Here is a 12,975-nt window from a genome sequence, read left to right as displayed (position 1 = left end):
AAGGGCCACGGAGAATGGTGGAAGACACTCAATGTAACACCGTTTTCACGAATAGCAGAATCTCAAGGATGTCTTGTTAGGCTTAGCCCCTTAAACCTTCACATTTAATGGCATTACTTTCACCCAGATCCCGTGTCAATATCCCAGCATCATCATTGACCAGAAGCGCACTTGGTCACGTAAATACTGTGGCTACAGGAGCAGATCAAAGCCTTTCCACAACTAAGGCACAATTAGGGAGTGTGATGGAACACCTTCAGTAATCCTGGATATAGTTTCAACCCCAACGACACACAAGAAGCTTGATAATATTGAGCACTAACTCATTAATTCACTTGGATCTGGTACCAGCATTGCTGAGTATACCAACTGCAAAGTCGATTGCAACACCTTGCCTATCAATTCCATTAGAACTTCCCAATCCCCATTATCTCTCACCAAAAGAGAGGTTCCAAGAGAACATTAACACTGCGAGTTCCCCTCCAAGTTGCACATCACCCTAGCTTGGATGTTTATCACCATTCCTCCATCCTGGAATCCCCTCCTCCTTCAGGACTGTGAAAGCACTCTCATTAGGACAGTTGCAGTTCTACCGAATAATGAAAGTCCGAGATAAAGTGGATGTGGAAAAGATGTTTCCGGTAATGGGAGTCTAGGACCAGAGGGCAAAGGGTATTATTGAAACGACATATCTTTAGATTGGAGATGAGGAATTTCTTTAGCCCGACGGTGATAAATCTGAGGAAATCATTGCTACAGACAACGGTTGAGGCCATTGGGTATTGTTAAAGCGGAGATTGATAGGACATGGCGAAGCAGACTCAATGAACGAATGGCCTGATTCTGCTCCTATGTCTTGTGAACTTATGAGTTCCAGGTGACTCACCACCACTTTCTTGGCAACAAAGAATTTGCAATAACTATGGTCTTGCCAGTGACATCCACATCACTTAAAATTAATAATGAGAACATGGAACAGGATTTTAAGTCCACGTTGTATTTAGCAAGGAACCAAACTGAATACCGTACATGTCAAGGGAGAAGCCAAGCTCCAGTAAGGCTCAATATTTAATTGATGTTGGTATACGAGCTGCATTCATTATAAAATGCTTTGAAATAGTGGTTAGGGCATTTTTTTTAGCAAATACGTGATTTTACTGGGAACATGTTTATTCAGCAATGTCGCAACTTTGCTATCCGCAATAAGTCATAACATGACATGTTATGTGTTTAGAATCAGAGCATCTGTACAAAGAGCATCTCCAGGTTTGCACAATATTCTATGAGAGTGAGCTTCATTTCACAGGTTATAGTAGAATTAGGCAATTTTGCCCATCGAGACAACTCTGCCATTCAATCATGGCTGATCTCTGCCTCCTAATCCCATTTTTCTGTCCTCCCCATTAGGTGAGCAGTCCATCCAGGTGATGGGGTCAAAGTTGGTGTGATCAATCTGCCAATTTCCACGGTTGGCTACAATCACCGTGGGAAGGAGTCAACACGTGGGACCCAAACACATACCCACAAGCTGGGAAATCAGAGAGGCAGGGTTACCCAAATTCACTCTTGCTTACCTACTGTGATTGATGGCGGTAGAAGCTGAGAACAGGCAGACACATAGAAATCCCTAAGAGGGTTTAAATAAGAAGGTAATGGCTTATGACAAACTTGTTCGATAGCAATTAATAAAATATCAGCATATTGTTAGGATTTGTCCACGAATGTGTTATCACTTGTTTCAATAAATTATACATGAGATAAATTGTGGCTCAAAATAATCACTCCATTAAATAATAATTGGAGTCAATACTAATCTAAGTCTTATGTTACAGTCTTTTTACCTGTGTTAGACAAGCTAAAAGTTAACATTTGGAGTCTTAAGGCGCAGCCTTGTCTAATCGTGTTGTATGCAAACTTTATAAAGCACAAGCACCCCACAGATGATAATGTAGTGATCACCATTGATGATGCACAGGTACCAATGCTACAGCACTGCAGACACGAGTCTTGTAATAACAGAAATACTTTGGATGCTGTCCATCAAGACTCTGATGCAGGAGAGAGAGTTATTATCAATCCTCCAGTAGCACTCTGTTAATTGGATAGAGATTTATGCAATTGCTAATGCAGTGTTTAATTTCCTCAGTGTCAGATTGTGTCAAGGGTGTGGACTCTTTCTTATTTCTTCTTCTTTGGTTGACTATACTTGGATGTTTTATGTTCCCTCTGCTCATATTTGTCATGTCCTTCCCTGTGGAGGTAAATCAAAGGGACAATTCTTTAGCAGGTTCTCTTTTCTGTTAAACAAAGACAAGCCTTGCAAAAGTATGAAAATAAGTTGTTTAACAGAAGATATCTTACACTCTAAACACTTTTCAGTTGGACTCTGTAGCATCTAACTACAGGTACTTAAATGTGAACATTCCAGTTATCTTTCAAAGGCAGTGGAATGCAACACTTATATTCTAATACAGCAAGTAATGCACAGAATGAAAATATAACATGAACATACTCTATTCGGCTTAACCAGCCTACACTGGTTCATTGTGTAGGAAGGAATTGTAGATGCTGGTTTAAACCGAAGACAGACACAAAAAGCTGGACAGGCAGCACCTCTTCTTCTTACTTCTTAAGCCCTTTACTCCTCTAGGGAGCATATACCATTGAGAAATGGCCTCCACCTCACTCGGTTGTTGGCAGTTCTTTCAAAATCTCCCCAGTTGAGCCCACTCTCAGAGATTTCTGTCTGGACACCTCTTCTCCAGCTGTTCCTGGGGCGACCTCTTTTCCTTTTTTCCTTGGGGGTTCCATTTTAGGGCTTGCCGGGTGATGTTTGTGGCAGGTTTCCTGAGGTTGTGTCCAATCCAACTCCATTTTCTCCTTGGAATTTGTAAGTCAATGGGCTCCTGGCTTGTTCTTTTCCACAGGTCCACATTGCTTACTTTGTCTCTCCACCAGATGTTAAGCATCTCTGGAGAATGAATGTGTGACGTTTCGGGTCGAGACAAGGGTTTCGCTGAGTTATTCCAGCCTTTTGTGTCTGTCAACACTGGTTATTTGTCCACATGACCAATGACGTTGATCCAATATGTTTTTAGTCACCTTCTTTGTCATCCATGTAATCTATTTTAATGTGATGGTATCACCGCCTTGTCAATCACTAATACACATGGTACCTGCAGTAACCTTATAATACTACTCAAGGCTTTTTTTCTTCTTTATACTGTAAATCTGTTTGTTTTTTTTGCCAGTTCATTCTACACCCTTCAACCAATGAAATCAGCCTGTTTTGATGCACTCTGTTGCATCTGCCTACAGTTCACCTGTACCATTTTTGTTCAAACAAAAGTAGCCCAACTTGGTATCCTCCTTAATGTCTAAATATCACTCTTAAAAGGTGAAGCACAAACCATATATCATATCTTTCAACTATGAACTATCTATTGGTGTTCACAACATCACCTTTATTTTTGATCTTGATTGCTGCACTTCTGACTATTAAACTTCAGGTTTCTATTATTAATTTTGCACGTTTTTTTGAGGTGCTTCTTTTAATGTACTTATGATCTAGGTCCACCCACAATAAAGCAAAATGTAGTTAGTAATTGCTATTAAGCAATTAATAATTTGTCCATTTAAACACCAAATATCTACAGAACATAGAAGATAGACGTACAGTGTACAAGAAAGAACGGCAGATGCTGGTAAAATCGAAGGGACACACAAAATGCTGGAGTAACTCAATGGTTGAGGCAGCATCGATGGAGAGAAGGCATGACGACTTTTCGGGTCCTAAGAAGGGTCTCGACCTGAAACGTCGCCCATTCCTTCTCTCCATAGATGCTGCATCACCCGTTAAGATAGCCCACAATGCCTGTGCCGAACATAATTCCAAGATAAACTAATCTCATGCGCCTGCACATTATCCAAATCCCCCAATTTCCTGTATAATCATGCGTCTTAAAAGCGTCTTAAACACCACTCTTTTATCTGCCTCCATCACTACTCCTGGCAGCACGTTCCAGACACCCACCACCCTCTGTGCAAAAAAGAAAACCTGTCCTGCACATCTCCATAAGATTTTCTCCCTCTCAATTTAAATATATGCCCTCTATTCTGACACCTTAGGAAAAATGTTCTGATGGTGAATTAATGTTGAAAATGTCTACTGCCCTACCCTCGTCGATCACTTTTGTCACTTACTCAAAAATGTAAATCAAGTTAGTAAATGTTCTTAAACTCCCTCAACAGAAATTCACAATGCATCAACAAATTTTATCAAGAGCTTTTTAAGCACCTGGATCAATTAGCTATGTTAAACTACAGTATGATGCAAAACTGTCTTCACATTAAGATCATGTTAGTGACATAGTTTGGTGAAATTGCAACAAATGGGGCATCAGACTTCATTTTGTGTGATTGGTGTCAATACGACTGATGTCCTCCCAGTATAATGCACACATCAGTGTCAGGATTAAGAGGTACATTGCAAGTTGTTACTGAACTGACATAAATTGAAGCTCAAAATTCAAAAGAAACACCACAGAACAGTCCTGGTGAAACCAAGAGCACAGGGTTCTTGTTTTTCTCCCTTTTAAACAGACCATGCTGACATTTGGAAACCCAACTGGGCAGCCTCAGAACTGACTGCACACTGCATTTTAAAGTCCACAATATATGCAACAATTAACAGGGAATGTTTTTCTAGTAGCTTGCACTTGAGTAGGTAGGCCTCAGTAGTAATACACCCTGGCAATACTCCATCATTAGTGGCAAAATGACAGACACAACCGGTCAATGACCTTGGGACAGCAGGCAAAGACATATTTCCTGAGTACAGGTTTGGGACTTTGAGGGCTATCACCCCAGTAATATGTGACTCAGGAGGAGTTTCAGTCACATTCTTTTTTCCTATCCTGCTCCAGACTGCTTTTCCGTTTGCCGTGAAATATCGTGCAAGATCATAAAATGATTGCAACATTGCTCCATTATGTTTTCACATGCTGGAGGAGTCAATGCCACCTTCAGCCAATCTCTACTTGCACAGATCTGGACCTCTGTTGTGCAGGAGGAACAGGTTGAACACCGATTTTCCCGCACCCTCCATTTCAGACTTTCTGTAATATCAGTTTTTCTGGATTAACCGAGGTCACGTGATAATTAAATGACAATACAGCCCTGGCCTGCTAATGACTCCCCTTCCATGTCTCTAAAGCACCGTGGAGTGCCAGAAACTAAAATAAAACAAATATAAAATGTAAACTGAACTGTGATTGATAAAAATCTGAAGTAAAACAGAAAATGTTAACAATACTTGGCAGTTCAAGCAGCATCTATGGAAAGTGAAACAATGAATGCCTTAGCTCGGTGATCACGCCAGGCAAAAACACCTTTTTAATCTTGCAAGAATTTCCTGATTATCCAAGCTGCCTTGGTTTCAATATCTCTGGAGAAAGTCAATGGTACTGGTGAGATTCGGCGAAATTTCAAAGTCCTCAGCGGTTCAGAAATAAACCATCTGTCAGACAGACTTTGAAGCAATTGTGAAATTTATATTGATTTGAAAAGTGAAATATTGGGCATGCCTCACAAACTTAGTGGGCCTGCTCTTGTGCTGGGTCACGATCGATTTTCTTCTCAGAAACTGATCTTGTTTCAATACACTAGATCACTTTCATGTAGATAGCCTTAAGAAATCAATTATTTTGTTTGATCAATTTCATTGAGTACTGTAAATTCTCCCTGGTGAGTGATGGAATCTGGCATAAGTTGATGAGAATGTGGGAGAATAAATTGGATTTATGTAGAATCAGTTTAAATGGGTGGTTGCTAGTTGGTGCAGACTCAGGGCTGAAGGGTCAGTTTCCATGCTGTTGGACTCCAAAACTCTGGTAATATCGACATAAACACTCTCACACGCATGTAAAATACTGTGCAGACATTATGAAAACTAATTCATATATAAACTCAAGGATAACAAAACCCCTAAAAAAGTTTAAGATTATTCTGTTCTCTGAAAATTGTTAAAAAATTGTCAGGTCAAAAAACATTCATTGCAATAGAATGTACCACTAGGTTGTGGGGGAAGGGCCTGCGGCATCTCACACATACACTAACCACCCCCCTTGATATTATATTAATATCATTAATTCGCTCGTTTTACCACCATCCCCCGCCCTACCCACTCATGCATAGCCCCAAACTCTCAGGCCCGGCTAGAGAGGGAGAGGGAGGGGTGTAGAGAGGGCAGGAGCAGACAGAGGGAAGGGGTAGATACAGGGCAGAGGGCAGAGAGAGGGCAGCGACAGCGGCAGAGAGCGACAGCAATCTCCATAACATGCGCCGACATGAGGACCCCGAGCAAGGAGGCGAGCGTCGACCAAAGGACCGTGAGTTGGGCCGCCGCGGTCTTCAGCTATGATCTTTGATCTTCAATCCAGGGCCCGACTTTATCTCGGCTGCGTCTTTTGAATAACGAAGGGGTAGGAGGGAGGGGTGGGGTGACTTCACTCGCAGCGCGAGGACGACGGCAGGCAGACCCATAGTGACGTCATCAGCGAAAGACAGTAGTTTTTGGATTCAAAGTTTTGTCAGATTTTTGAACATTTTCAGTGATAACACAAATCCACATAGAAGATCAGACTTTTAATACGTACGAGACCAAGTGGGACCCGTTGTGTCCCGTCCTCTCAACGCACGATTGTGGGGTGGGTGGGGGGGGGGGGAGGGGTGGGGGGAGATGACGGGGTGGGGCAACCTGCGGCGTCACATACACACACTAACCACACACTAAACACCCCATACAAAACTGAAAGAGAAAAAAAAAACTGATTGATGAAAATCTGAAGTAAAACAGAAAATGTTAAAAATACTTGGCAGATATTATATTAATATTATTCAATTACTCCTTTTACCCCCCAAAAAAATTACATTCACAACCAAGACCAGACTTTTAATAGTTACTGTTGTCAGCTGTGCTTACCTAAAGCATCGATGGCAGTAGAGGTCTCCATCACAGCCATGGCAACGGAGGACAGCATCTTTGTTACAGATGGAACACCAAGGTAGCTCTTCATCACTGTCTGCAGTCTCAGCTGCTGCTCGAGCAGGGGAGGTAGGCAGTTGCTGGACAAATAATTAGAAATTTGCTTTTAGTCAGCAATTTGATAAATGCATTTATATTTTAAAAATTACACTGAACTTCTCTAATGGGCCTGTCCCACATAGGCGACTTTTTAAGGTGAGTGTAGGAGACCCTGCGCTCGTTACATTATCGCCGCATGTCTGCTGGTGGTCTCTGGTGAGTCTCCTTCATGGTCGCGAGGAGTTCCCACATTCTGGGAACTAGTCGCGGCCTCAGTAAGGTCGCGCAAAAATTTCAACATGTTTTTCAATTGGTCACCATGGAGAAAATCGATAATCCTGTAGTCGTAGGTGCTGTTGTAGTGGGGTCGCCATGTAGTTGTAGGTAGTCGAGGTAGTCGTAGGAAGTGTTAGTTAATCACCTTTGCTGACCGGTCATTTTCATCGGCTCATTGGGGGGGAAAAAACGTAAGTACGAGCTTTCAGAACCAAGGATAACCGACCGGTAATGTTAACTATCCGCCGAACTTCACAGCTGTGTATTTCTGGCTTATTAAAAGTTGTCTGGCTTCCCAAAAGTGTCTCCAAAGTTCTCCCCTCCCCCTACTCCCCCCTCTTTTAATGGACTTTCCGTACACTGTGCTGACCGTCTTAACCTTCCTGTTCATCGCAGTGCGTGTCTGTATCACCTTGGCTTTGCACTGTGTTAATTTCAGACAGGGCTCCCCCCGCTTGCCCTGGCTCCTGCCTTTGTGCGTGTGTGTGTTTGTGCGAGTACGTGCGTGTGCGTGTGTTTTCCACTGACAGTCGCCGTTCAAGTTCCCCGTTTTTCAGGCGACTGCCGGCAACTTGACATTCACCGGCAGTCCGCTGAAAAGTCGCCCAAGTGGGACAGGCCCTTAACAGATGATCAAAAGCTTAAAAGCTTAAGTAGCATTTTAAATGGGGGGGACGAATGCCTTTTCTGACAATCAATCTCTCCCGGGTGTCACGGTGTTAAGGGTTTTGGGGAGAAGGTAGGAGAATGGGGTTATAAGGGAGAGATAGGTCAGCATGATTGAATGGTGCAGTAGACTCGATGGGCCAAATGGCCTAATTCTGTTCCTATCACTTATGACCTCATGACTATATTACCGTATATTGCCAGTGTGTCTTGATTGCGTGTCTAACCTACAACCATTTGACACAAATAAATGTGCTGCTCCTGAATCAATGCTCTCAGTTAGGAATACGGCAGATGTTGGATTAACTTTTCTTTGGTGTCTCCATGGTGAGACCGCACCTGGTGCAATTTTGGTCTCCTAATTTGAGGAAGGACATTATTGCTATTGAGGAAGTGCAGCGTAGGTTCACAAGGTTAATTCCCGGAGATAGCGTGCGGGGCTGACGTGTGATGAAAGAATGAGTCGACTGGGGTTGTATTTGCTGGAATTTAGAAGGATGAGAGGGAATCTTATGGAAACATACAACATTCTTAGAGAATTGGACAGGGTAGATGCAGGAAATATGTTCCCGATGTTGGGGGAGTTCAGAACCAGGGTTTGCAGTTTAAGAATAAGGGGTGGGCCATTTAGGACTAAGATGCGGAAAAACCTTTTCATCCAGAGTGTTGTGAATCTGTGGAATTCTCTGCCACAAAAGGCAGTGGACGCCAATTCACTGGATGTTTTCAAGAGAGCGTTATATTTAGCTCTTAGGGCTCAGGGAATCAAGGGATATGGGGAAAAAGCCAGAACGGAGTACTAATTTTGGGTGATCAGCCATGATCACATTGAATGGCGTTGCTGGATCGAAGGGTCTATTCCTGCACCTATTTTCTATGTTTCTACGTTTACCCAAAATGGTAGAGTTCAAATGAATTGCCAGGACAGATCAATAAAGGCAGCTCGGGAATCAAGTGCAGTTGGGTATATAATTAGAGCTAGTGCCAGAAGAACATTGTGAAACCTGGCTCTGCCCGCATATTAATTCACCGTAGCAAATTTATTTTAATTTACAACAATGGATGTTACCTTTCTCCCTGCAGGCACTGGCTTGACTGGTTTAGGTTGCTCAACAGGGATATTGTAGCCACTTGTTTCATCCAAAGCAATTTCTTCATTTACCTGGAGGCATAATGATGTCAACTACACATGATAACTGACAATCTACCAGCAAACAAACTAATGTTTGTATTCTAATACTGCTTATTAGATTATTAGATTTCTTAACATGTTATGATTTTGTTTTAAAAGTTTCAAATGAAAATTGATGAAACAACAATTTCAATTTGCAAATGTTAGTTCTATCCAAGACAGTACCACACAAAAAGCAAGTTTTCAGGGAGTATGGATGTGGGACAGGGTCTTAAAACGGATTAGAAAATAAGGAAGTTTTCGAAATTCATACTGGTCCCTGTACATTTCAGTACCCTCTATCTAACAGAGCATAACTAACACGTGTATAGCCCCTTAAGACATTGACAAACATTTCACAAGCACCAAAGAACTATTGCAATATAATCACTGTTGCATCTCAAGCAACACTGCAGCCAATTTGCAGGCAGCAAAATCCCTCTAAAGAGCTAATGAGAAAAATGATCAGATAATCTGCTTCTTTTCGATATGGATTGAGGGATAAATGTTAACTATGGACTCCAGAAGAACCTTTATGCTCATCTTTGCATTGTGCATATGGATCCTTTCATGTCTGCAGGACTCTGGTTTAGTGCCTCATTTGAAAGACACCACACGCAATAGTGTAATGGTCTCCAATTTCTGTTGTAGATTATGTGTTCCCATGTCTTTGTAATATATTTTTTTATTAAAGGTAATCAATTACAATGCTTCAAACAACTTTATATCAAATTAATTCAATTTGCATTAAGTAAAACACTAGTAATACTTATCTACTGTTTTTTTAGAAATAATGATAGAGAAAGAATAGAGGAAGAATAAATCATTAAGAGAGTGATTAAATAATAATTTGATTATATATAGGAAAGAAAAGAGAAACGAAAAAAAAAAAAAAAAAAAAAAAAAAAAAAAAAAAACATTTTTAGTAACCAAATATGTATTATTAATAACACTACTACAAGTGATAGTATCAATAAAGACATATATGTAATTCCAATATAAAAATGAATTATTCTCACCAAATCCCGCAGGGTGCACGTCGAGCTGTGTTGCCAAGAACAGCTACTTCTCTAAATACTGTATATATGGAGACCATATCTGTTCAAAAGAATTATACTTGTCCAATAGGACAAATCTAATTCTTTCCAGATGTAACGTCTCCATCATCTCTGTTGCCCACATTTTGGTTGTGGGGGATAATGTTCCCTTCCAAAATTTCAATATGATTTTTTTTCCAATTATTAGACAGTAATCAAAGAAATTTCTTTGATTTACTGTAAGTGATAGATGTAAATCCGGAATTCCAAATATTATTAGCTTTGGGTTAGGGTCCAATTTAACTTTGATGACTTCAGAAATAACTTTAAAGATTTCTGTCCAGTAATAATTCAATTTAGGACATGTAACGAAACTATGTATTAAATTTGCCTCTGCTTTCTTGCACTTATCACAAATAGCGGAGAGATTCGGAAAAATACTATTTAATTTAGTTTTCGAATAATGTAACCTATATAATACTTTAAATTGTATCAGTATATGTCTGGCGTTTAATGAACACCGGTGTATTCGTTGTAGACTTTCTTCCCAGTTTTCTTTTGTTATAGCCAATCCCATTTCATTTTCCCATGCTTGACGATATACTTCCGTTATACTTCCGTGTTCCCATGTCTTTGAACAGGGTTTACATAGATACATAGAAAATAGGTGCAGGAGTAGGCCATTCGGCCCTTCGAGCCTGCACCGCCATTCAATATGATCATGGCTGATCATCCAACTCAGTATCCCGTACCTGCCTTCTCTCCATACCCCCTGAACCCTTTAGCCACAAGGGCCACATCTAACTCCCTCTTAAATATAGCCAATGAACTGGCCTCAACTACCCTCTGTGGCAGAGAGTTCCAGAGATTCACCACTCTCTGTGTGAAAAAGTTTCTTCTCATCTCGGTCCTAAAGGATTTCCCCCTTATCCTTAAGTTGTGACCCCTTGTCCTGGACTTCCCCAACATCGGGAACAATCTTCCTGCATCTAGCCTGTCCAACCCCATAAGAATTTTGTACGTTTCTATAAGATCCCCTCTCAATCTCCTAAATTCTAGCGAGTATAAGCCAAGTCTATCCAGTCTTTCTTCATATGAAAGTCCTGACATCCCAGGAATCAGTATGGTGAACCTTCTCTGCACTCCCTCTATGGCTATAATGTCCTTCCTCAGATTTGGAGACCAAAACTGTACGCAATACTCCAGGTGTGGTCTCACCAAGACCCTGTACAACTGCAGTAGAACCTCCCTGCTCCTATACTCAAATCCTTTTGCTATGAAAGCTAACATACCATTCGCTTTCTTCACTGCCTGCTGCACCTGCATGCCTACTTTCAATGACTGGTGTACCATGACACCCAGGTCTCGCTGCATCTCCCCTTTTCCTAATCGGCCACCATCAGGGAAGTTTGATCCCTTCCAAGTCAGGGTGAGCATTGTAAGAGCCAAGACTCTGAAATTACTATATGTTACAAACTGGCTTGTTAATCAAGTTGTTAATCAAATCCAAATGCTAACATCTCAGATAATCAGTCTGCACAAAACAAGGGCTGATTTTCTATCACTGGGCTTTTGGTGTAATGCACTAACTTTGGCAATCACATTTTGGAAGAGTTTACAGAGGAAATTCGTTTTTGATATATAGGAAATCACTCTCTGTTGAATCTTACTTCCCTGGAGGCGATGGTGAAGGTTGGGGGAGAGTCAACCATATAAATAATAAACAAAATATGAAAGAATAAATTAAATAACAGATAGACAAAAAGACAGCATTCCATGATCCTCCAGTTTCATTTCCCTGTATTCATAGAAACATGTATTTAGTTTAGTGGGCCCTTTGGCCCACCGAGTCCGTACCAACCAGAGATCCCCGCACATTAACACTATCCTACACTGGGGACAATTTTTACATTTAAACCAAGCCAATTAACCTCCAACACTGTACGTCTTTGGAGTGTGGAGAAAATCAACACCGGTCACGGGAAGAACAAACAAACTCCGTACACATAAGCCCCGTAGCCAGGATCAAACCCGCTATAACGCAGCAACTCTACCGCTGTGCCACCATACCGCCCAAACTTGTCCCAAAGAAAGACTAGATTTAAAAAAAAAAAAGTACTTCATATCAGACCTGTTTCAGAATTCGCTGGGTCAGCAGTTCCTCATTTTCTTCATCACTATCTAGCCCGGCATGTTTCCAGTCATCCATAGATACTGCAAGCCCAAAAAACAGGAAATGAATATTGCTCCAAACTATCTATTCCAGTCTCACACTCGGTATCAACCTCATGAACCAATTATGAACATTCTCACTGTGCAGGCAGTGCAATCATGAAACTTGGCGGGTAGATTTCAGGTCATCTGGTTCAGGGCTGACAATTTATTTTAATGCATAGAATGCTGACTTTATTCTGGCATCTGAACATACAATTAAATCATTCTACACACAACCATTTCCTTACATAGTTGGATTCCAGACTATAATTCCCTCTCTGTTATTCATTATTCTACATAAATGGCATTTGAAACCCTGTCTGACATTTGCAAACTGTTCCAGAGTTTCTGGAGGTATATCTGAATAAAATGGGGCCTCCTGGAAGATGTAATCTTGATTAGGTTAACTGATGGATGGGCATAATTTGGTTCTTGAAAGGAACCCAATCTACCCTAGCAATTCCATGCTTCGGTCAAGAACTAACATCCCTGAAACCTGTAATTATAGATTCATTGAACATGACGAC

At 41.1% G+C, this 12,975-nt stretch overlaps 1 protein-coding gene across 2 annotated transcripts in view; it reads right to left on the bottom strand.

Moving 5' to 3' along the window:
• Positions 1-461: 461 nt before the first annotated feature.
• zfyve19 (zinc finger FYVE-type containing 19) overlaps positions 462-12,975 on the bottom strand; it is a 41,317-nt gene continuing 28,803 nt past the window's right edge. For both annotated transcript variants that reach the window (XM_033026686.1, XM_033026687.1), the window contains exons 8-11: positions 12,366-12,448; positions 9,096-9,188; positions 6,983-7,125; positions 462-2,251 (exon numbers count right to left, since the gene is read on the bottom strand). In XM_033026686.1, the coding sequence (XP_032882577.1) occupies positions 2,179-2,251; positions 6,983-7,125; positions 9,096-9,188; positions 12,366-12,448 (392 nt within the window). In that variant the 3' untranslated portion in view covers positions 462-2,178. The remainder of the gene's footprint in view (positions 2,252-6,982; positions 7,126-9,095; positions 9,189-12,365; positions 12,449-12,975) is intronic.

The sequence above is a fragment of the Amblyraja radiata genome, chromosome 9 (assembly GCF_010909765.2).
Source record: "Amblyraja radiata isolate CabotCenter1 chromosome 9, sAmbRad1.1.pri, whole genome shotgun sequence".
NCBI classification, from domain to species: Eukaryota; Metazoa; Chordata; class Chondrichthyes; order Rajiformes; family Rajidae; genus Amblyraja; species Amblyraja radiata.
This window is presented reverse-complemented; position numbering and strand designations above follow the sequence as displayed.